Source organism: Canis lupus, chromosome 14 (genome assembly GCF_011100685.1).
Source record: "Canis lupus familiaris isolate Mischka breed German Shepherd chromosome 14, alternate assembly UU_Cfam_GSD_1.0, whole genome shotgun sequence".
Classification (NCBI taxonomy): domain Eukaryota; kingdom Metazoa; phylum Chordata; class Mammalia; order Carnivora; family Canidae; genus Canis; species Canis lupus.
This window is the reverse complement of record NC_049235.1, coordinates 8,182,815-8,207,804: the sequence shown is the minus strand read 5'-3', so window position 1 is coordinate 8,207,804 and position 24,990 is coordinate 8,182,815. Positions and strand designations below refer to the sequence as shown.

General features: G+C 48.0%; 2 protein-coding genes and 1 long non-coding RNA gene across 3 annotated transcripts in view; 2 read left to right on the top strand and 1 right to left on the bottom strand.

Moving 5' to 3' along the window:
• The window catches only part of SND1 (staphylococcal nuclease and tudor domain containing 1), a 427,586-nt gene that overhangs the window by 344,024 nt on the left and 58,572 nt on the right, over nt 1–24,990 (top strand). The gene's annotated exons all lie outside the window — the stretch shown is intronic.
• LOC119866555 overlaps nt 1–24,990 on the top strand; it is a 79,278-nt gene that overhangs the window by 15,157 nt on the left and 39,131 nt on the right. The gene's annotated exons all lie outside the window — the stretch shown is intronic.
• LRRC4 (leucine rich repeat containing 4) lies at nt 21,410–24,979 on the bottom strand. Its single transcript, XM_038556611.1, has 2 exons — nt 24,167–24,979; nt 21,410–23,995 (listed from the first exon to the last, which is right to left on the bottom strand). The coding sequence occupies exon 2, from the start codon at nt 23,893–23,895 to the stop codon at nt 21,943–21,945; it is 1,953 nt and encodes a 650-aa protein (XP_038412539.1). The 5' UTR covers nt 23,896–23,995; nt 24,167–24,979; the 3' UTR covers nt 21,410–21,942.

Genomic DNA, 24,990 nt, shown 5'->3' with positions numbered 1-24,990 from the left:
TGACCAAGAGTCTTTCAATCCCAGGGCTCTTACAAGGGAAGTTAGCGCTGACTACAGAGGCAAAACGTGGTTAACTTAGCTGCTTTTCTCTTTGTGTATTGTAGTTTGAATTTTGTTGGTTCTCTAACGCATAAATACACAGAAGCAACTGCTGCCTACCACGCCTGGCAAGGTTGTTCAGCACTGCGGAGGGGCGGAGAGAGCTTGAGTCCGCTGCCTTGCATAGCATGAACCAATTCCCGAAACTCCTGTGGGTAGAGTTTTGGCTGGGGGAGTATTTCCAGGGCCACCTGGAAGCTTACCCTGCTCCATGACCTCTACCCAACAGAGGGAGCCACTTACCTGAGCAGGCAATTAATGGTGACCAGTGGGATTTGCAGTTCCCCAGAGCTGGTTGTTGCCATCAGGGAGGTTGGAGGATTTTGTGTCAGCCCACGTACACAGTCAGGCTTCCAGAAGAGCACTGCCATCACAGTTATGTTTCCTGAGTGCCCAGTGGGTTTAGGTCACTATTTTGGATGCCCCTTTCCCAGTAGGAAGATTTCACTAGAAACCCATTGTCACTATGTCAGGTAGCTCTGCAGTCTGCAGATGCCAGACCTGGAGAAGGCAGCCAGCTCTCTGTGAAGCTGGTTAATTACATGTGAAGCTGCCAGCAGGATGATTGTTCTTTTCCCATGGATCATTAATAAACCATTCTGGCCTGCATAGATGGGGCAGGGGAAGTCTCTGACAATTCCATCACCTTCTTCAGCTTTGTTGGACAGGTCTTCCTCCCTTTCAGTCTAAAGCATTCAAGATGGCTGGGAATGAGGAGAGGAAGGGAAAAGAAAAATCTATTTACATATAACACATGTTTTTCTCCTAAGATGGAAAGTGGCCCCCTGCTTTCAGATTCTCTTGGCAGCCAGAGTACAAAGGGTTCAAGGCTTGCCATGATGGGTGGGAAGTGCTAGTGGCTCAGCTCCTAATATTTGCAGCAAACTACAAACCAGGCCTGATTTGGAGACAAGGCAACTAGTACAGCAGATGGCAAACAGTCCTGCCCCACTGGGGCCCAAGATCCGCACCATCTTCTTCCTTCAGCCAAGGCAGCCTCATTCCTGCTATGCCTGAGCACAAAAAGCATTTATGGTTTTTTAGAAACTTCTTTTTTAGGCAAAGATGGAATAAGGCAAAGCAAATATAATATGGGAAACTCAATGTAGTTAGAAATATTTTCCTGTCAAACAGCTTAAAATAGAGCTTTTTCTTTGTTGGTTAGAAGAATTTAGAATCTACATTTCTCCATAGAGCATTGAGTGCAAAAATTAAAAATGGATTATAAATAGAAATAAACATGACCCATTCAGTTTCCAAGGACTTGAGTCGTAGCCTTCAAAATACTGAATTAGAGCCTTTGAGAGCTGTCAGGGCTCTAGAGGTTACACAGTCCAATCAAAGCAGTTCACAGTAGTTGAGAAACTGAGGCATGAGGAAGGTAGTCCTCGGGACACACATTGTCATGCACAGGAAAGCTAACATCTGCACATTACTGTTGTATTGATCTTACCTGCACCCTCACCTGCCTCCCAGACAGCCACCTGTTCATCCACTGGCAGTACAGATAAGTAGGAGAAGACTGAGAGTGTCATATAAGATGGAGTGGGGTGTATGTAATAGAGGTGGACAGAAGAGGTGAACACATGCATTCTCTAAATTGTATTATTTTAGAAAGAAAAGGACATAGGGCTAAGTCAGAGGAGGAAGTCATCCGTGGCCTCAGCATTCTGTAAAGAAGACTCTTAACTAGACAGGGTTGCAGAGAGAATGCACACAGGATAAGAAGGCATGCCAGAGAGGGAGGAGTACAGGTGTCTTACAAGCCTGGAATTTTCCATTTGCTTTTCCTGATTAGTGATCATAGAAAAGCTGTTATCTTTTCATGCCAAAAACTAAGCTTCAGAAATGCCCAAAAGAAACAACCAAGGAATACTAAACTGTTTTAAATTGAGGGGCTTTCTTTTTTCTTTCGGGGTTGGGGAGAGGCTTACATTGCTTGCCTTTTTATTTATTTTTTATTTTTTTCCCCAAACTGAGAGTTGCAGGGCAGAGGTGAAATTTATTGCCCTCTAACTCCTTAGGCAGGACTTCAGCTCAGGCACTGTTTTCTGGTCGCTTTCTGCCAGACCACAGGGTGGACCCCTGGGTATCATCCCTTGCCCCTAAGGCCCTGTTGCTCTTGGGGTTGCTCCCTCTATTCTCTCAGAGGAGGCAGATCTGAAAGCCATAAGCCATGTTAGCAGGCTCTGGGCCTTACCCCCACCTTGTAGCTGAGGCTGCTTACCCATCTCATTAGTGGTGATGTCTGTGTGTCTTTTAAGGGCTTGTCAGGTGGGGGAGGAACAAATCGCATTTTCCAGCAATTTAATTTTATTAACTCTTAGTCCCCTCTCCCCCCTTTTCCAAAGCACAGCTAAATGGAGCTAAACATACACACAGGGGCTATATTTAATCCGGATGGTGTGGTAGAGTAAGGAAGACACAAACACAGAGGTTTATCCGCTACCTAGTAAACACAGGGAGGTGTCAGGGCTGGAGAATTCAATAGTAATAATAAGCATTTATATGGTACAATGACAGCTTTGATACAGGGCATAATTTTCTGGGGATTGCTATTAATTGTGCTTCTGCCTGTGAGCGGCCCCCTAGTGAGGGGCTTGGAACACCACGCAGAGTAAAGCTATATTAAACATCAATTAAAACAGTGTAAAATAGAAACCAAGTAAAATATGCAAAGGTCAGAATGGCTGTGAAGGAGTAGACAAGGCCCTGAGGGAAGAAGAGTTAGGGCCTGGTGAGTCTAGTACACTGGGGCATTCATGCTTCCAGTTGCTCTAAGCTTCTTTGAGTTCCTAGGTTTAATAGGTCTGCTGGAGAGTGAGCAATGGTACCCTCTGGCTTCCCCAAGTTCAGCACTTTCCCAAAGGGTTCTCAGAAACAACTCACTATGACCAGCAAGGAATGTAAGAAGACAACCAGAGTCTATAGACCACACTGTCCAATAGGACTTCTCTGCAGTGATGGAAATGTTCTTTATCTGCATTATCCAGTACAGTAGCCACTAGCCACATATGGAAATTGAGCACTTGAAATGTAGTTAGTACAACTGACTAACACAGAATGTTTACTAAAATTTTAATAGCCACATGTGGCTAGTGGCTACCATATTGGACAACACAGGACTCTAGACAGTCTTTGCCCATGATAAACACCCCAGAAACATTGTTTTTGCATTGTACTCTTCTTCCTGAACCAATCTGCACCTTCCCATATACTTCTGAATGTTTAATGTTTTCGAGTTTTTTTTGTTTGTTTGTTTAATCCAACCATCCCACGCTCTTAACTTAAGCTTCCAGATTCTTTCATAAGGGTTATACACAATGTCAAGAAATGAGAAGGGTCAGTGCCTACATCCAACCAGGCAGCTATTTGTCCTTGCCCCTTTTTCTCCTGGTATCCTCCAGTCAAGTGTTTCCCACTCCCCCAGGCAGAAATGAAGGGAATGGCTCTGGATCTCTGGCTAAATGAATTATCACCCATCTGTGGTGCTGTTCCCACAGAACATCTGATTCAGTTGTGAGTCTGACCCTTGAATTCTGCAGAACCAGGGGATTATAAAATTCCCAGGTCATCCAGGGAATTCTCACCTGACATTCTTTGGTCCCTTATACTGAAAATACCTTTTCTAGTAGCTCTTTAAACGCTTATAGAATGGATCCGTTCATTGGGATGACATAGTAAAGTAGATGAAGCACTGTACTTGTAATAAAAAATCCCATGTGTAAGTCCTGCCTGGCTCGTCTATTTACTAAATCTGTGGCCTTGACAAAAAATCATTTAACCTCCCTAAGGTTTCATCTTCCCACATAAAAATGAATGTGCTAGATTAAATGACCTCTAGGACTGAGATGGACGTAGAAAAGAGATCCTAGAGAAAGAAACCCTAGTTACTATAAAGTCCTATACCTCCCTCAGTTTCTCCCTTCAGATGTCAGGCCTGCATTTCAAGCAGGCTTTCCTCCTTGACTTTCCTGACTCTGCCAAGATGCCTCACCTGTGTCTAGTTAGCACTGACTCAAACTTGGAAGTTGTCTGGCAGCACAGACACACCCTGAGGTAGACTGGGTGGCATTATCTCATCTGGTTATTATCACACTCATGTGAACCTCAAGGTTCCCCAGTTACTTTGATGCATCCTCAGAGGTAGCATTTTGGTCCATCATTGAAAGAAGGCAAGAGGTTTCTTGGCTTGGACACTGGGTCCATAAAGCAAAAGAGGGGCTTGGGAGTTACCTCTGTGTGCCAATCATGTTGGCTGGCTGGTTGTCTGCCACCCCCTCCACCCAGCAGTCACTGGTTACTGCTCCAGGGATTGTCCCCAGCAGCCCAGAGCCCCTGTGGAGCTGCCAACTCTGCACAGCTCACAGAGGGCCCTGTAACATCTCTAATTGAAGAGCTGGTAAGTGGACGCCCTCGGTAGAGGTATTTTTAGCTGCAGTGATACAGCCTCATCTTTTCTGCTGGATATTTTGTTTAGTTATTTTTTAAATAAAATAAATAGTTAAAATTGAAGACTGTGGTCCCAAGCCCTAGTGCCAAGGCCCAAGAAATTTTGGCACACCCCTTCACCAAAGGCCTAATTAATCCTAAGACCAGGTGCTAAAGCTCTGAGTTTGCCAGAATATTAGGCCAGAGAGACAGCATGTACAGAAAGGGCTAGAAATAGAGAGGAGGCATAATGCAGGCTGGCCGGGTGTGAGGTGCTAAGGGCCCTCTGAGCAGCCTTGGCAGCTGGGAACAACTCTTTCCAGGCCTCTCAGACCTTTGATGGATCTAGAGGATCAAGTGAGCAGGCCTCAGCTCCTTGCATTATATAGTAGATCCCATTCTGTATCTTGCTGACTTAATTCTTTTGTTTTCCTTCTCTTCCCTCCACCCCCAGAGAGTGGGTGTTGGGTCAGGGGGAAAGAGATAACCTTAAGTAGGCTCCACTCCCACATGGAGCCCAACTCCAGGCTCAGTCTCACAACCCTGATATCATGACCTGAGCTGAAATCAAAAGTGTCCACCATATAACCAACTGAGCCACCCAGGCTTCCCTTATTTCCTTCTTTTTATCCTGTTCTATGGCATGCCACCTTTTCCTTAGCTTTTTTATTGTGTACCATGTGATCAGGGGTAAAGGCACATTCTTGGAGCTCACATTAGGGCCCATAGCAGGATTCTGGGTTGATGAGGCAGTGGTTCTCAACCTCGGCCGTACACTAGAATCATGGAGTGTGGGAGCTTTAGGAAAGACGCTCGTACCTGGGCCTTCCTTCCAAGATTCTGTCTTCATTAGGCCCCAGCTTTTTAAGTTCCCCAGGCATATTAGGTGATACCAAGGAATAGTTTGTTGATTTTGTTCGATGTGATAATGGCATTTTGATATGTAAGAAAATGGCTGTGCTTTTTAGAGATGCATTCTGAAGTATGGAAAGGTGAGGTGACATCATGTGTGGGATATGCTTTAATATATATCAGCAAAGAAAGGGGGATAGATGAAGCAGATCTGTTCTGATAAGCAGATCTGTTACTGAATCTGGATGGTTGGTATATTCTCTAGTTCTAGTGTTTCAAATTTTTCAAATCAAAGTTTTTTAGTAATAAAAAAAAATGTTAAAAAAAAAAAACCACTTAGAATCTCTCCAGATGATTCTAATGTTTAGCTAAGATTGAGAACCAGTGGTTTAGAAGACTGAATTTGGGGCATCCCTGGAGGTGCAGCGGTTTAGCGCCACCTGCAGCCCAGGGTGTGATCCTGGGGACCCGGGATCGAGTCCCACATCAGGCTCCCTGCATGGAGCCTGCTTCTCCCTCTGCCTGTGTCTCTGCCTCTCTCTCTCTCTCTCTCTCTCTGTGTGTGTGTGTGTGTGTGTGTGTGTGTGTGTGTGTGTGTTGCTCATGAATAAATAAATAAAATCTTAAAAAAAATAGAAGACTAAATTTGGATCCCCACACCCTAGATCAGCTCTGACTTGGGACTTTGGATAACCTAAGAGTGACCTTTCAGGATAAGTTCCCATAAGTAATCTGGACCCTCAGCTCTTGAGGAGGTGAAGAACAGCATAGGCACCTAGAATCAGAATTCAGAGTGGACAGACACACATAGACAGCTTTGTCTGTTCTATTGAGAGACGTCAGTATCACCCAGCCCCAAGGGCTGTTGTACTTTGTGGTTTACCTGCCTTGTCACTTGCCAGCACTCCTGCATACTGACCTGAGAACCTTTCTTGCCACACCAGGGAAATAAAAGACCACTGCAGTGTGCTGCATGCACGGGAGGGCGCTGATTTCTGTAGTGTTCAGCACTTTATCTAGTGGGATTTAGCTGAAGCTAGGGTGGGGGGCAAGGGCACTGAAATTGTACCTCCCTGTCCTTCCCGGGAGTCTGCATGCTCTCAGCTCTGAGTGCAAGTGTATGAGGGCTCTTTTGTGTCCTTAGCACCAGCCCCAACTCCCAAGCAGTATTTTGCTCGGGCTGCTCAACAGGTGGGATAAACAGAAGCTTGCTGCAGCCCAACTAAATGGTGCTCTGGAGCTTTGGCTGGAAGTTTCCAGGCCACATTTAAATATCACAGCCTGGTTTAAGACCCTGACTTGGGGATCCCTGGGTGGCGCAGCGGTTTAGCGCCTCCCTTTGGCCCAGGGCGCGATCCTGGAGACCCGGGATCAAGTCCCATGTCAGGCTCCCGGTGCATGGAGCCTGCTTCTCCCTCTGCCTGTGTCTCTGTCTCTCTCTCTCTCTCTCTCTCTCTGACTATCATAAATAAATAAAAATAAAATAAAAAATAAGACCCTGACTTAACACCCACCTCTCCATTCTTGAGCAGGCTGCTGGCTCTCCTTTTTTCTAGGGGCTTTGTGGTGTAGATCTATTAACAAGTTGGTGTGGTTGTGAAGGGAAGTGGAGAGAAAGCTATAGACTGCCCAAGGTCACTCGACCAGCCCAGAGCTTTGCTACCAATAGTATTTACCGAGTGCACGGGTGCCCTTCTCCCCACTCCGTTGGGAAGACTTGGGAATGGTCCTTTCAGCAAATCCCAACTTGAGAAAGGTGCAGAAGTCTCCCCCTGCACCTCTGTAGGAGGGCCCAGAGCATCTGACTTTCCCCAGGGTCGAGTCACTATTGGTCCTACCACTCTCCAGTGCCTACATCCAGAATTCAAAAGGACAGTTTCTTCCTCTGCCCGCTCATAAGAACTTTCAGCCTCAGAGTCACTAGAGTCACTAAAATTTAAAACTCCAAGCCATATGGCCTTCATTGGGCTGTTTGGATGGGAGGAGGCAGAAGCTTTCACTGACTGTCTTTTGCTCCCTAGTACATATCTCCCCTGTTGTCACCCTTAGGCTGTTCATTGTATTGTTTCCCCACTGTAGGAACTCCTTAAGGGCAAGAATCAGGTCTTTCATCTCCATTGTTCCCAGCACCTGGCACAGTGCCAGTCACTGTACTGGCTCTAAGTAAGCATATAGATGAGTAAGTGAACCAAAGGAGGGTTATGGCAGGGAAAGCCACTAGGCTAAGGGTCAGAAACCTAGCATTTTAAAGAGTAGTTTCTCATTCATTTGGGCTTATGAACTGAACTGTGTGGTAATCTTGAGCCCTGCCTGAGTTAACTTACAGAGCAGCCTATGTGTTTGGGAGGGTTTCTGACTGGTAATGGCTAGAGAGAAGCATGCTATTTGGTTCTCTTTCCGCTTTCCTTTGGAATAAATGGACATGTTTATAGGAGGGTTTCCCTTTGTTTTTCCAGGGTAGTCAGTTGATACTTGGCCAGCTCTCTCACAGGTTCCTCCTCCAGAACCTCAGGGAAACCTCAGGGGCACTAGCTCAGCTACAGCAAAACTATGTACAAGAAGTCCTTCTGTGGTTGGTGACAGGACTGTCCTGCCTCAGAAACCAGTGTGACCACTGAGAATTTCCCTGCTCCCTCTAGACTCAAGAGCAGAGGTTCTAATCCTGGGCCTGCTCTTGAATCACCCAGCTAATATTTTTTAAATATTAAAATCCTGTCACCATCACCCTTATAGATGCCTCTGTATTTGATCTTGAGTCTGGACGTTGTTGTTCAGTGCTGGCAATGTATACTTAGGACTGAGAACCATTGCCTCCAAGAGTCTTCACTAGAAGGAGCTATAATAGCACTTGAACATCTGCTGGCCTTGCCCTCCCCCCACCCTAGAAGGTGGAAGAGAAGAGCATATGTTTGCCTCTTCTGCACACCCCACATCTCCTTCCTCAGCTAGTTCTCAGATACCATTCCCAGACCGTGCAGAACTGTCTTTGCAATTTAAGATGAATATTTCTTTTAAGACTTTAGCTCAAATAATGCTTGCCCACTGGCTCCCAAATATCACATCCCATCCTTTGGTAGCAGAAGAGTCTGCCTCAGCAATGAGAAGCAAGGCCAGACACCAGTTGAAATCCCAGACAGCTTCCTACCCTCCTTCCATATCTTGTCAGATATTTCAGGCTTTAAGTCCTTATTCGTGCTCTGCCTACTTGGCTGGCTGTTCTTGCACTTGAGCGGCTTGTTTGCCTGGACAGGTCCAAGCTGTCTGAGCCATCAGCAGCTGCACCTCCTCCCTCGCGCCTTCTGTCTGGGCCAACCTTGATTCACAGTAGTGCAGATGGCCCCAGCCTCACCAGCAACGTCTGCCACTCCCATCCCTCTCCTGCCCTGCTTTCCCCCAGATGAAGGGGCTGGGCCAGGCTTTGCCTGCAGATCAGCCTAAGACTAATATGAAGACCACTCTTGTTAGCTCATGCTCTGGCATACTAACCTAGGAAACATAAAAATTTTATCTGAAACACACAGGACAAAGGTACAGGAAGGTCTGATGCCTACATCAGAGGTCATCTATTTTTGCAAATATGCTTAGTTCCACCCACACTGCTTCCTAAATATTATTGGGAGCTGAGAGAGCAGGTGCCAGAAATCATCTTTCCTGCTCTGCCTACCCTCTCCTCCCTCAAATGCAGACTTGACAGCTTCTCATGGCACCACCCCTCAGCCCCTCCGTCTAGTTCAGGGTGCTGAAAGGTAGTGCGCTGTAATACACTGTTGTAATCAGTTCATTTCCCTTCTCCCTGTCCCTCTCCAAGAAAAATGAAGTGACAGGTAACAAATGCTAGAGGGGGTCATGGGTGACCTTGTATATGAGAAAGATGTGCTGCAGTAGCCTGAGGGCCTCACTCTGCCTCTCCCTGTGGTAGCTCACTGCTGAGCTGAGGACAAGACACTGGAATCAGGGTGTCCCATCTAGCAGGCTCTCTCTGACACAGACCTACAGCCATGCCCTCCAGCCACAGCCAGCTGCAGGGAGGAAGTACTGTGGTAGCAGTCTGCTCCACCTTTAGGATGGGGCATCCAGAGCAAATGCACCAGCTCATTTGGGTCATCTGTAAACCTAAGGGACCCCAGCAGCTTTGGAATGCCTTTGGTTCAGCAGTACTAATATTCACATGATTCATCCTGAGGCTTACTCAGCTGTTACACATATGATTTCTCTGTGGAGAAAACTGTCCCAGTCCTAGGCTGCTTAAACAAGAACATAAGCCCCCAGCCAACCATTTTTATAGGGGAATATCAGGACTGAGATATATTAGATATATTGTAGTATTTTCTTTAGGATAAGGATATTTTTAATCCTTAATAATGATGAAATATGTCCGTTGGTGCCCAACAACCAGTAACATACTGACTAAAGGAGACAACGACTACCTGAAGAGTTACCTGCTTTTGTCTCCATAGTTCGAGGCCAGGCATTTGGTGAGTGCTGTTTGTCTTCATGAGCATGGGGCCATGCGGGTGGAATGGAATTAAGGGACCTTATTCCACTCCAGATGCCATGGCTCCTACAACCTGAGGATGGGGTCTCCTCTCTTCTATCCCACTTGGCAGGTAAGGAAGGAAAGATCCTTGGGCATAGCCCAGTACCTTTTTGTTTCTCTGAAGCCACATAATCTAGATCACCAAGGTGGTCAATTTCTTGTTCTTCACAACTGGCCCTGCCCTCCTAGGCTTCCTTCTTTGTGTGTGTGTGTGTGTGTTTAAATCTTATTTATTCATTCATGAAAGACAGAGGGGGGTGGGGCGCAGAGACACAGGCAGAGGGAGAAGCAGGCTCCATGCAGGGAGCCTGACGCTGGACTCTATCCCGGGTCTCCAGGATCACGCCCTGGGCCGAAGACGGCGCTAAACCGCTGAGCCACCCGGGCTGCCCTCTAGGCTTCCTTCTAACATTATATGTTGTACTCTCTTCCTGCTGCAGTTGTCGCTTACCCTCTTAATAGGATACATACTCTTCTGGGTCCATTGTTTTCTCCTTTGACCACATTTTAATGACTGCCTGCTTTTGGTTTTTGATCCACAAATTCTAGTCAAAATTGCTGGGCTGAGTGACTCATGGCACAGTCCAGGTCCTTGAGTTGGGTCCCAAGGAACCCAAATTGACAGGATTTGCCTTAACTCTTAGAGTAACCATCAGATTTGTAGCTAAAAACCTGTGGCAGATACATTGCCAACCATATCCCCAATTACATGAAGGAGAATGGCCCTTGAGCTGCTTGGCCCAGGTCATGCTCTCCAAAGGGGCTTGCTGCCTTCCCCACCTTGCAAGTTGCTGAAGAGATTGGGATAGGAAGGTCCTGCCCTGCATTGTCTGCCCTCTCTACTCACTGTGGCACCGCTTGCCCATAAATCTGCCAGAGTTCCCAGAGCTGCCTGTACTGCTCACATTGCCTGGGGGTCTGCTCCATGCCAGGATGCCCTGACCTGAAAGGGTGCAGAAGGACTCCTGTCGTCTCTGTACAGGGCTGCGTCTCAGGCTCCACATGCTGCACTAAAGTTTTAGACATGAGAGGTGGCTCTGTTCTCTCGGGGGATAAATGGGGAAAGGATTCCCCCCACTGACATTTCCAGGGTCTTAATTCCAAGTGGACAAACCCATTACCAGGCTCCTGCTCTACACACCACACCTGATTCCATCTCAGGCCTTTTTGTACCAGCATAGGGAAGCCCTCAGTCCAGCAGCGACAGTAGCAGCACTATTCGGGAGCAAAGTCTTTAGCCTTGTAGTATTTTGTAAACTGAAGTAGTGAGACCTTAACTTCCACAACAGAAACGAAATGGAATGACCTTGTGGGGTGACATGTACAGCCCAGCCGGCATTTATTTGAGTTGTTGATTTACACATATTAAATGGTTTTCATCACTACTGAACTTCCTTGCCTCTGTGTGATGGTCAGGTTCTTTTGTGTGTTTTTTGTTGTTGTTGTTGTTTTGTTTTTTTTGATGGTCAGGTTCTATATCAACCATGGCATTCATGCAGGGATCGGGGAGAGAGAGCTTGGCTCCTTTACTTTGGCACCTGAAAATGGTTCTCCATGCTGCACAGAGTTGCCAGTGGGGAACTGCTGAAGTAGCACTCTGGAGAATCACTAGGGAGACCCCTCTGTCTCCTGCCAAGCTAAACAAACCCTGCCCATGCACCACTCTGAATCACATTTCTCTGCAGCTTCATTCCTCCTTCCCGAGCTCAGCACACGGCGCCGCCTTACGGGAAAGTCCTGGGTGTCAGCAAGAGAGGCATTTGAGGAGAGATGAACTGATGTAGGAAGGGGGAGTGCTGCTCGGTCATCTTTTAAGCAGAAAGGAAAAGGTCATCAGAGCCGTATGGGGCCCGGGTTAGATTATTGTTAACTCTGCCTTGCTGCAGCAAAGGGTCCATCTCAGTAGGGCCAGCGCTGGGCACTGCCAACCCCATCCAGCTGCTGACAGCCCAAGCACAAAGAAATGCATGCTCTGTGTACACAAATGGGTCTACATGTCAGCGTGAGCCCATTTTTAGCCCTTGCCCAGAAAGGGCAGCCCATGACATAGTAATTTAATTAAATTTGCCTCCCTCCATGGCCCACATATTTGAAGAGTTTGGCGGGGGAGGGGATGAATCTGGCTGAGGAACATTACCCTGCCGCTCTGGCACTGCCCCAGAGCCGAGCCACAGTACCATAAAGGGTCTCACCATCCTGAATCCGGCCCAGGGCATCTGTCTGCACTGCAGGCTCTCTGGCGGGGCTGCCTGCTGGCACATCTGGCAGAGGCAGCCTCTGGAAGCATTCCGTCTCCATCACAAGAAAGCCACCAGGGGCAAAATAAGGGCTCCTTACCCCCTACTCAAGACCTGCTGGCAGCAGCCTCATGAAAAACTAGAGCCACAGAATTAGCTTTCCCCACTGATTTCAGTGTATAGGAAGGGAGGGGACAGAATGGGAGGACCCCACCCCTTCAACCGACACCATAGCCTCAGTAATAGCTATCAACCCAATTTCTGTGTTGGCCCACATCCCTGTACTTCTAGAAAAGATCCATATTTAGGGACTCGAGGTTGATTCAGTAAACTTATCACCATGTTTTACTTCTCAAATGCTCAGTTTTTGTCCATTGTGTCCAAGCTCAATCCACAACCACAGTCCACACTCCAGAGCCCTCCCTCTGCCTTTCAGCCCACCAGTGCTAGTCTCACATTGAGACCATCACTCCTCAGGGGTACCTAAGCTTTCACTTTCTCTTGTCTCCTCTCTCTTGTCAGAGTGCCTGCCCATTTCATCTTCTCACTGACCTCTAGCCTCCCACCCAGCCTTTTCTATCCTAGGTCAGCAGTACCGTGGCCACTGGAGAAGAGCACACTTTCCTGTTACCCTCGCTCCCCACCAAGAGCATATCCTCCTGGCTGGCTAATCTCTCCTGCATAATGATAGCAGCACCTCCGAGAGAAAGGGAATTTCTCTGGCACAGTTTGTCTCAACACCAGCAGAACACAGGCTTTTGCTTAGGAGTGGGAATCATTAGTATCAAGCCTTTATTGAAGGGGACCAGTCTCTAGGGGAGCTAGCGGAAATTACCACTCCTAATAGATGAAAACTCATTTGCTTGAAGCCCCCGCCCTCTTCTTTATTTCCTGCATTCTCCCCCCTCCCTTCTCTTCCCAGCTTTGAAGTCAAAAAGAGAGGTACTGCTATCGCTATCCCATCCAAGATGGCAAATTTCTGCTAAATTAACTTGGTTAAAAGATCCTTGGTTGATAGCGGCTGTTCTTTTAGAATGTTTCTATTGGGACTTGGCTTGAAACCATCATGAAAGGACAGATTCTAATTAAATGTATGTGATAAAATTATAGCCAGGACCACTCCATTTCCCAAGAGAGGATTTATTGACATGGCTGGGAAGAGGAGACATTTACTAGCTTCCCAGACCAGGTTTCAGAGAAGGCCCCAGAGTCAACCTGAGCTGTCTGAGCTTTCCCTGCAAGGGTCCCCTTGTTTACGTAGTACCAGGGAAGGCAAGAGAAGTGGAAGCAGGACTCCAGACTTCTCTGCTTCCCCAGTGGTCATCTTGACCTTGAACAGACCTCTAACCTGATTTAGCTTCTGTATGCCTTCCCTGCACCAGAGGAGTACATGTTCTTTATCTTACAGTTCTTTGCTCTTGTAGGGGAAGGTAGGGGGGTGGCATAAGCAACAAATGCTCCTTTTAATTTATTACCTGTTTGGGCTGCCATCAGAATTCACCTGCCTTGGAACGTGTCTGGTTGAAGAGAAAGGAAGAGTTGCCTGATTTCTCAGCTCCAGCTATTTGAACGATGTCATGAGTAGGCACCGTGTCAGAGAATCAAGCCCAGATAAGGTACTGGTGTGAAAGGCTTTCCCCTTTTCTCCCTAGAGGCCAACTGTAAGGGACTGTACAAAATTGCAAACTCCAGCAGGCACTAATCATTTTGTAGTTTCTGTAAATAGCGCCCCTGGATTTGTCGGTCACTGTGGTCCTGCTGGTGTTCCGTAGTAGTGCTGAGTTGGGAACCCAAAGACCAGAGATCTGATCTCTGTATCATCAGCTGTGTGATACCTGAGCAAGTCACATCTCCCTGGCCTTCATTTTTCTCATAAATAGAAAAAGTTTTCTAAATTAACTTGGAGATTCCCTTCTCTGCCTCCACATCTCTGAATTTTGAAGCTATAAATCATCATTCTATCTTAAGTGTCTTGCCATCCTGAGGTTGGCTAGCCTTGATTACACACCCATGATGTGAAGGTGCCCTCAGCTGGCATGATACCATTGGTCAGAGCAGATGTGGACTTAAAACAGGAATGTGGCAGAGGGAAAGCTAAGGAAAGGGAAAGCTACCCTGCAGGCACAGCAGGCTGAAACAAGAACACTGGGATAGGCCAGTTCCTTATGCTTCTTGTTTTCATACTTCTCTGTGGCTTCAGAACCTTCTTCCGACATACACGCACACAGTACACCCAGTAGGTGCAATCATTTGCCTCATCAGAATAACAAAATGAAATGGAAATGTGCTTTGAGATATCTCAGTCTTGCCAGATATCTCCCAGCCCCCCTTCCCATTTCTAATTAAAAGATTGTCTTCTTTTCCTGATTCCTTTGGCAGTCTCTTCCTTTGCCCTCCCTCCTTACTCCAGACTCTCCCAATTCATCCCCTTAAAGAGATGAATTGGAAGAATATGCTGTCATGTCAGAAGGAAGCCATTGTCAATTCACACAGGCAAAGCTAATAGGATAAAGTATTATCCGACTTCCTTTAAGTCCAGAAATTAAGTCTTCTTGCAATGGTAATAGATTAGAACTTGTAACCACTGCAGCTGGTAGGCTGCAGAAACAATCTGTTAGTATCTGAGGCCTCAGCTCCATCCCTGGACCTGTGCTGGGCCTTTTGTGAGGGACACACTGAGCATTCCTACAAACACTGCTGTGCTATCAGGGCAGTGACCTGCCTCTGTGGAGAGCTGCCTGGAACTCATTCAATTCACCTACAGGGCGGAATCTGAGTGGGACAAGCTGTCTGAATGGTCTTAATGAATCTGGTTGAGTAGGTAGGTGAAGGGAAGAAGCCAGGGCTACGAAGACTCTAGGAAGTAGCCGGAGGCCAGGAAACCAACCTTTGCCTAGAGACCGGTTAGTGTATAAAAGCCCTTCTCCGTCATCCTTGCTGACTCATTGAGCAGGTAGAGTGACTTATCCAGTGACTAAATCAGCACCAGCGCAGATATAGGGAAACCAGAGGTGAGACCTTAAAGGAACTTGAAAAGACTACAGATGAAGCACTTGCTTTGGAAGAGGAAACCGCATGAGAACTGTTGGAAGAAAGAGTCACCAGTCTTCTAGAATGGAAGGATCTTGCAAAAATGTCCTAGGTCCTATCATGGCAGATGATTGTACTCAGATGGGGATTATGGAGGGAAACAACCTGATATAAGAAATTGGAGGATGCTGCTTATTAATGGGGTTATAAGGAGGTGCATGGGTATTAAAGAAACAAGTGGATCAAAGACTGTTCCTTTGGTATATTAGTAATCAAAACTTTAGTAATTGTTCTAGTATTGTTCGTAGGTGCACAGAATGACCATGAAAGTACCTAAATCCTACTTCGCTCCTTCTTGTCCCTACACCTGGCATTAGAGCAGCCTTTCATCTCAGTGCTTCCCACTGGAGGGTCAAAAATTTTAGTGGGATAAGTTAGGGAAGACACCATCCTCTCAAATGATAACACTGTTTGAAAGAGAGCTTCTCCCAGGGATATCCCCTACAGGCCTCAGCCTAATCTCTCTGACCTACTGCCAGCATCCATGTGCACTGAAAGTCATCACCATTTTTACGGGAAAACACAATTTATATAATATCCTCCCTCTGGAGTAATATTCCTTTTGTGGATAAATAGTGACTTGCACCACCCTCTTCTGTCCCCCTGTGACTTTGCCCTAATAGAAATGAAGGATCAGATTCAGAGCAGACCTCTGAGTGAGCTGGTCAGGGTCAGGATTAGATTACAGTCCTAAAGGCTGGGTTGCTTCCCCCAAGCAGTGGACAGTCTGCGGGATAGAGAACAGGACTGTTGTGGGTAGGTGATTTGCCCCAAGTACTGACAGAGCTGGCATGTTCTGGAGGATAAAAACCTGTGATCATCCTAAAATCTAATTCTAGCCACTCATTAGGAAATCAAAATGCATTCTCTCTTAGGCTTCTCTTGGAAAGTTGATCTCCCTGCTTTTCTTCACTTCCGTTCTGTCATGGATTTCACACTAACAGTCCTCCCCCATCCAGGGTCCAGCCAGCCTCTTGCTTGCTAGGACAGAGGAATCTCCCTGGCTTCCTCCTTAACTGCATTGCAGACCCTTAGCCTGTGCATCTGCCATGTAGCTCCATTCTGTTCTCGCTTGCTCAAATTATGGTACTTTTTCTTCCACCTAATTATCTTCTCCAAGCCCTCTGATTCTGTTTTAAGGCCCTGATAGCTCCTCTCTGTGCTGCCTTCTCCTTCCTGGGGCCTTACCCTTCCCCCCGCCCTTCGTAAGGCACCCCGACAGAGAAACAAGGAGAGGTGAAGAAGACTGTAAGAAGTTTGTACTCTCAGTAAAGGACCGAGGTTTCCAATATAAATGTTTCCTGGCCCAACCCTCAGCTTGTGCATCATATCAACAGTAGCACCTTTCCTTTCTTCTGGCTTACCTCGGGGGAAGGTAATCTGATCCTGGACTAAAAATGGTGCCTTGGGCCAGCTAGAGAGTTGAATTAGGGAACAGAGCACAAGGCATTGCCTTCCTGGGGACAAAAGTACAACTCCTCTTTTCCACTGGGTCTGGGCTTATATAGATAGTGCTGTCCCACTGTCCCAGACTTCTCGATAAACATCCTTCCTCTCTGGAACAGCTCAGTAGGCATATTCTCTCTTTGGGCACAGATGAGGTTCTAGAATAGAGGTACTGACTGAGGAAGGCTGGGCAGTTGGTCTGTATCCTTATGTTTATCATCAAATAACTACCAGCAATACAGAATTACTGTATGATGTCAGTTACCATTCTAGGTGTGATTTTATTTATATAATTTCAGTTCTCAAACAACCTATGAGGTGGTGCAGTGCAGATACTACTATGTCCATTTTACATATGAATAAACTGAGTATTTGTCACACAGGTAGTAAGCGATGGAGCTGAGATTCAACCCAAAAGACCAGATCCAAAGTCTATACTTGAAAGCACTGTGCTGTGTTGCTTTGCAAATATGTATGTTTCACTGATCTGGTTCCTGAAGCATTTATTCCTGTTCCAAGAAACAATTTTTCATTTTAATTTATTTTTTTATTTTTTTTTTATAAAATTTTTAAAAAGTTTTATTTATTCCTGAAAGAGAGAGACAGAGACATGGGCCGAGGGAGAAGCAGGCTCCATATAGGTAGGGAGCCCGATGCGGGACTCCATCCCGGAACTCCAAGATCACGCCCTGAGCCAAAGGCAGCCACCCAGACGTCTCACTTCATTTTAATTTAAAACAAAGATGAAAAAAAAAAAAAACAAAGATGAAAACAACCTTAATCTACAGCCCAAACCATTTTCACCCTCTCAGGTGTAAAGGGTATTTTCTGAATGATAGAGACCAGGAGAGGTGCTTTTGAGCCAAAAGCTGCCTTTGCAGTTCAGCTGAGGCAGGATTTAGAAATGGCGTGAACAGTGCCTGCATTAGCCGATGGCATGGAGTGCTGAGTGCCAGCAGAGGAGATAAAATCAGACATATGTTTGGATATAAATGTTCTCTCTCTCTCTCTCTCTCTCTCTCTCTCTCTCTTTCTTTTCCTCTAATTTTAATCCCCTGCTGCTTTGTTGCAGTAAAATGTTGGGGCCTTAATTGTGGGCTTTGGCCCTCTCAGGTAGTAGTCTGGGCTGTGTAAGGCCCCCTCAGCCCTCTCCTAGTTGATGTCCATCTCCATAGAAGTAAGCCAGAGCTCTTTATCTTTACTATTAATGGTCATGGATTCTGGACCTCTTCCCCCACCAACAACAGGAATTGTCTTACCAGGGACTCTTTACTACATTGTTCCACCCAGCAAGTTGCTGGCCTCAACATGATAAACAGCCATGATAAAGCTAATGTCTCTAGGCCTTGAAAGTGTGTCCGGTCTACTCTCCTTCCTTTGATAAAAAGATGCAGCACAACACTAGAGAGTGATAAAAGGCCTAGAGCAGATTATGGGAATGGCAGCCTCAGCATGGCACTTGAAGGACTGGGGCTGGGGTAGGTTTAGTGGAGGAGAGGAGTTAAGGAGCCTCCCCCAGTAGTCTCATTGTTGAGCCAAATAAGCAGAAACCATTCCATTATGGAGAACTTAAACTGATCAGTCCTTTAAGACCCTTTAAGACCTCCGCCACTCCTCTACTCTGCAAAGCTTCCAAGGCTGAGGTCTGGGAGAAGGCCAAGCTACCTTTCCCTTTGTGAATACCCTGCTTACCTAGGTCACCCTTTCTCTGGCAGCTGTCTGCCATTGAACCTCAGAATCAGAAGCTGTTATGTGCAGTCCTTAGTGAGCACACATGGCCCTTGGGCCAGCTGTGTGGGACCCCTGTGGTAAGAACTCTGGTCAGTCCTGAGAGGGCAATAGAGCCAGTCCTGAAGGAGCTTGAGCACCACTAAGAAGAGAACACAGCAGTATCTGTAGGAAGGTCCCATTTTCACTGCATATCAGCCAGGAAAGAACTGGGTTCTTAAAGGCCCAGAAGAGCCTGAGTGAGGAAGGCACATTGACCTGGGAGTCTGGAGATCTGGGTTTCAGTCCCACCTCTAGACTAAATAAATGATCTTTCATGTCCTTTAAAAAATTCTCTAATGAAAATTCTCTAACTGCATATAATCAGCAGCGGTCTTTCCCTCTAATGTGTTGCTCCAGCTACTCCCCTGAAGAGCTACCAACCCATGTCCCATTCTCAAGTAACAAATCCTATAGCTTGGCCACCAGGCCTGAGGATGAGTCACCAACACGGCATGAAAGGCTGTACTCTCGGTGCTCCTGGGACTCCTCTCTGAAAAGCTGTCCCAAGTGCCTGCTACAAAAGAGGATATACCCAACATTATGGCAGTGGAGCCCTGCCACTCTACAACCTGCAATACTGCCCAGGTCAAGGAGTGGGCCCAGTGGGGAAAGCAAACTACCCTTGCAGCTCTAAGGCCGCTTATACCCAGGAACCATATTCTCAGTCTCCCCCACCTTCTTTCATCTTCCTTCTGGAAAGCACTTCTCCCTCAGATCCCAATATGGCAACGTGCTCAGCCCCCAGGACACATGCATTTGTCCTTAGGACTCTTTCCCAGGAATGTTTTGAGACCATTTCTATATCCCTCCCCTCAGACCTCTGGTACAGCCACAGACACTTCTTCATTCCAGAGTGACTGTATAATCCCTAACTATCCAAGTAGCTGTCACAAAAGCAGAGGCGTGAGCAAATCGGCCCCACATCCTTTCTTCAGCTGGTCCTGGCCAAGTCCCACCCTTTACTCTGCTGCAGTTTCCTTGTCGTATTGGGGGTAAGCTGGTAAAGGAGAGACAGAGAGAAATATATATTCAGAGCCCAGAAATGTGAGTGGCGGTTTCTAATTGTGCACCATGCGTGCATGCTGCCACACACACTGATACCCAGAAATGACATGTATATGCCCAGGGGATTAAGAATTGGCCCTTTCTTAGCCAGCTGCTGCAAAGTGCTGCCTGCCTTTCTCTCCTTGTTCAGTGCCAGAGAGATCACACCCACTCAGTCCCGATTCCCTGCAGTAGTATAAAAGCGCTGAAGAGACGCAGGATCCCAGTTCATGCAGCCTCCCTGGACATTATCACTGGGGAAGCATCAGGAGACAGATACCCACCACCACCAAGACGCGTTTGGCTATTTGGCTCCCAGAGAACGGAAGGAACAGTGCCTGTGGGAAATTGAAGCCAAACAGCATTGCTGCAGACCTCTTAAATCCAGGTCCCCTAGGGTCCCTGGGTAGAGCCGGTGCTGCCTGACCAGCAGCTTCTGCTGAGGTGGCATTTAACTTCTGGCCTGGTCCCAGGATCTGAGGCTGACCCATTTCCCCTGCTTTTCCAGGGCATCAGGAATTTGGTTCTAGCCCCAACAAAGCCAGGTACCAACACACTTAGCTTATGGAAGGTGCACTAATATTGGGGTGCTTTTATTTAAGCTAAGGAAAGATTGTTGACAGCTTTAGCATTTTTCACATTGTCTTCCCCTCCGGTTTTACCTCTCCCCTCCCCTCCCCTTTTTATCTTTAAGTAGAAAAGACTTGGTTGATGCTTGTAAGAACCTATAGGATCTTATTCAATTTAACCCTTTAGGGACATTGAAGTAAAAATTGAACAATATTTATTAAAATACAAAAATACACTTTTCTCACATTACAATCAGTGTTCTTTTGTTGGCATTCCCCACCCCACCCATCCCACCCCTTTCAAATCTGAACCCTTTATTTCTTTTTAAAGCTAAAATAATAAATGAAAGAAGTTACAGCATTAAATGGACCAGAATAACAGAGATCTCTGCCTTCACCACCCACACCCTTCCCTTTCTCCTCCACCTCCTCCTGAGGTAGGCCTGGAAGAGGGAAGCCTTCCCCCCATTCCGCTACATTCAACAGGACTCCTTGCAGAACTCACTTCTCGTGTGCATGTGTATCACTTTTGTTTTAACTGTGTATCTCACATCTTTTTTGTGAACCATCCTGTTGATTCAAGGCTTCATCGTACTTTAAATGAGCCTGTGCCCTTTTACTCTCTCCACCCGTGTTTTGCCCCCACCCCACCGCCACAACCAGTTGACATCAGCTGTAATAATCCCTAATGAATCAGCATTTAGAATAGTCACCAAATCACAAGCATGAGAAAAGCTTCCACTCCCCCAAGCTCCCCAATCCCAGCCTCTCTTCCTTCTCCACCTTAAAACAAACAAAATCTTTATAAAAAGCAAAATCGTAAAATGCCATCATTGTCTACAATCATTTGTCAGATACCAGGAACAACAGGTGGACATAGCACAATGCTAATCTCTGGCCTCCTATGAATCCATTCTGTCTGCTCCTGCTCTCCTTTCCTGTCCCCCCTCTGCTGCCGCACCCCCTTCAGGGGCCTCCTCCCTCAAGGGAAACCCTGAATAGACACATGCCTTGCAGAGAGTGGGTTAAACCCATCTGCAGGAATCTGGTGCAGTGGGAAAGCATTTCAGAGCTACGCCAGCTCCCTTCCTTCTCTGCTCCCTCCTGAGGTGCGCTGTCAGGCGGGTCGCACGCGTGTCCCAGTGCACAAACCAAGGAGACTTGTGCACACAGACAGACGGAAGGACTGAGCCCCTTTAAGGAGTCACTTGAAGTTTGGTGGTTTTCCTGTTTAAAATACATTTACACGTCTATCTTCCCCTTGGCCTCTGATGAAAAAAAAAATTATTGCCTCGCAACACTTAGCACAGTACAAATTCTTGGTGCTTTCTTTCTTTTTTTTTTTCTTTTTTTTTTCTTTTTTTTTTTTTTTGTATTTTTAAAATAAGAGAAATTTGCAAAGACAGCTCTCAGCTTAAGAAAGGTGTCTCTAGAAATGGGTAGTCCTGTATGCTATGAAGCATCTTCTAAAAAATGACCGTCTGCCCCCCACCCCATCCGCACCCCTCAGCAGCCCACACCCTGCCTCTTTAGGGATGTTTGTTGTTTTAGTTCATCTTAGTTTCAACCTTAGATCAGAAATCCCTTCTGGCATCATAGCAAGTTGACTTGTGGCTTCTGCCCCACAACGTTCCCAAGAACCCCACTCCCCCTTTAAATAGAACTTACAAGTTAGAAAATAGTTTTGTTTTAACTTTTTGTTTTTAAATTTTAATATAATCTGTTTCTTTTACCAGCCCATAGATTTAATATATAAGCATATACAAGAAAAAGTCTCTCCCCACTCTGTACAAAAGTTGCTGTCTTGTGTGTGTGTGTGTGTATGTGCATTCTATTGCATTTTATAAGTTTTTGGGGGGAGGGGGAGTCATATTTGAGTTTCCTGTACCTTGTCCTTGGTATGGGTCTGTATTATATAAGGTTCAGAGATTGTGGTAACTGTGGGGTGCAGAGAGTTCCCCAGGCTGTTTTCTGTCCAGTGGGCCCCATGTGCTGGTTTGTAGGTGTTGTAGTTAATATGGTCATGAATTGTGGGCAGCACTACTGCCCCCTCACCTGATACACCGGATGGAGCTGCTGTTGCTGCTGCAGACGCCGCCGCTGGGATGTCTTCATCCACCTGGATAATCTCAACTGTCCGGGCGGCTGTGACTGTACTCCTCTGCTGGTGCCGCTTCCGAAGTTTATAGAAGACAATCAACATGGCGGCAGCTAGCAGAGTCACTGCCACAAAGCAGCCAATGATGATCTTGGTGGTCTTCATGACTTCATCCAGGCTGGTCTGCATCTTATCATTGGTGTCTGTTGCGGGTACCTGCTTGGGCACACGGGTGGTCTGAATGAGCACCGTGGTAGAGGTGGTATATGCCGGCTGATAACCTGTAGATGTAGTAGGAACAGGCTTGTATTTGCGCGTTGTATCCTCAGGTGAGATCTCGGTGGTCTCCACTGTGACAGTGGTGAAGAAGCTATAGTTGGAGGTGTTGAGCTCGGCCGTGCTCACATTGAGGTAGGCCGAGGCGTTGGAGTTACCTGCCACGTTGGTCACCATGCATGTATATACCCCAGTGTCTGAGAGCAGCACGTGGGAAAAGTTCAAGGTGCCGTCATTGAGGACAGAGATCCTTGGGTGGCGGGAGGCATGGCTGAGCACTGTCCCATTGGGCAGCAGCCACTTCACGGAGGACATAGGGGGAGTCCGACACTTAAGTTCCGCCATCCGACCCTCAGAGATATTGAGGTCTCGAGGTGCATCCATGATGAAGGGGGCAGAGCACTGGAAGGAGGCCTGGTCCACCTCCACCAGGTAGCGGCCACGCATGTGCAGGGGAGCATGACAGCGGCCACAGCAGGTAGAATTGGTGGGGATGTACTCCCGAAGCCACCAGGCTAGCCACAGAATGTCACAATCACAGTTCCAGGGATTGTGGTGTAGGTGCAACTCCACCAGGTACCTCAGTGGGGTGAAGAGGTCATGGGGCAAAGAAGAGAGATTATTGTGGGCCAAGTTGAGTTCCACAAGTGAGGCCAGCCCATCAAAAGCATTCCGCTCAATCAGACTAACCTGTGAGTTCATGACCCATAGCTTTTTGAGGGAGCTTAGGCCATGGAAGGAGCCAGGCCTGATCTCAGGGAAGTGGTTCCCTGACATCTCCAGCTCCTCCAGCCCCACCAGGGGGGTGAGATTGGGCATATCTTTAATGTTGCACATGCCCAAGTTCAGGTATTTGAGGTTGAACAGTCCCTCAAAAGCGCCCTCTGAGATATACTCCAGCTTCTTGAGCTCCCCCAAGTCCAGGCGCATGAGGGAGGGCACCCGGTTGAAGGCATAAGAGGGGATGCTTTCTATGGGGTTGTTGCGAAGCCAGAGCTCCCGCAACTTGGACAGGTACTCAAAGGCCCCGCTGGGGATGACTGTCAGCCAGTTGTCGAACAGCTCCAGGGTGTTGAGGCTGGCCAGGCCATTGAAGGCCCCCACCTCGATCTGCCGAATGGAGTTCCTGCCCAGTTGCAGGACCTCCAGGTGGTGGAGGTGGCGGAAGGTGTCGGCCTGGATCATCTGGATATTGTTTTCCATGAGGTTGAGGTACCGGGTGTTGGAGGGGATACCCTGAGGGACCTCGGAGAGGCCCCGGCGGGTGCACACCACCTTGCTGAACTGGTTACTGCACGAGCAAACGGATGGGCAGTTCTGGGGCCCAGCAGAGGCGGCAGCGGCGATGGCTGCACACAGAATCCACACTTGCGCCGTGAGGTAGACGACGGGGAGCAGGACGGCATTCCAGGTGTGGTGCACAGTTACCTGCCACAAGAGCTTCATGGTGTGGCACGTTCATAATTCACCATCGCCTGGGATTTTGGCTCGGAAAGGAGAACCAGCCCTACCCCGGCTTAAATGAGCTAGGAGCTCCTCTTTCCATCTGGAGAAGGAGGTGGGGAGGGGGCGATTAGAGAGACGAGCAGACCGGCGGAAAAAAACATGCCCAACGACAGCGTGGCCAGCGTCTCCAGCCCCCTCAAGGCAACCCCTCAGAGAGCTGAGACTTTCTCTCCCCCGTGGCAACCATCCCCATCCAGTCGCTGTCACCTACCTCGGAAGGAAGGGATTGGCGTGGTGTCCTTAAGCGTTCTCCACCGGAGCCGGCCACGTCGTTGCCATTCTTACTTCTTAGTTTTAATTAACAAAAGGGGGAAGTCGAGGGGGCGGGGAGGGCAGAGGGGAGGGGAGGGGAGGGGAGGGGAGGGGAGGGGTGGGGGAGACAAAATGGCTTCTAGTAAATCCGGAGCAGGCTACGACGAAGCGGCGGAGTTGAGGCGTTGAGGCGCGCGGGGGAGAGCCAAGGCCCGGCGGGCTATGCAGGTGCATGCCCCCCCCTCAGCCCGAGGAGCGGCGCCACCAGCGCTTCGCCGCTTTGTCCTTGGACCCTGGCACCGGCTCGCACCAGCCACGGGGGAAGCCGCTTCATCGCCGGAGCCTGCCTCCGGCGCCCCCGGCCCGCTCCCGCGGCTGCCACCCGGCGGGGCTGAGGGGCACCCTGAAGCCTCCCAGGCCGTGCTCGCTCGCTCGCTCGCCAGCAGCTGCCGCTGCGTGCGCTGCCCCCTCTCCGTGTGTCGGCGGCTCCCGGCCGGAGGCAGCTGCTGCAGCCGTGAGAGTTAAGAGGTGGTGTGCGCGGCTCCTTCGCCCTCCCCAGACACACACCCCCTTCTCTCCTCGCCTCTTCTCTTAAGGGTTAAAAAGACCGAAACTGGGCTCAGTTTCCCAATTCGCCGTCTGCCGGCGCGAGGAGCAGCAGTCCGTCCAAGCCCCTTGAGGGTCAGCGGCGTGGAGGCAGCGCGGGGACCAGGTCCGCTGCCCGGGGAAGCGCGCGGCGGCCGGGTCGCGCCCGCACCGCAAGGCCCCTTCAGGGAGTCCGGG

Coding starts and splice junctions, on each gene's coding strand:
- LRRC4 (XM_038556611.1), bottom strand. CDS start 23,895: ATGAAGCTCTTGTGGCAGGTAACTGTGCACCACACCTGGAATGCCGTC.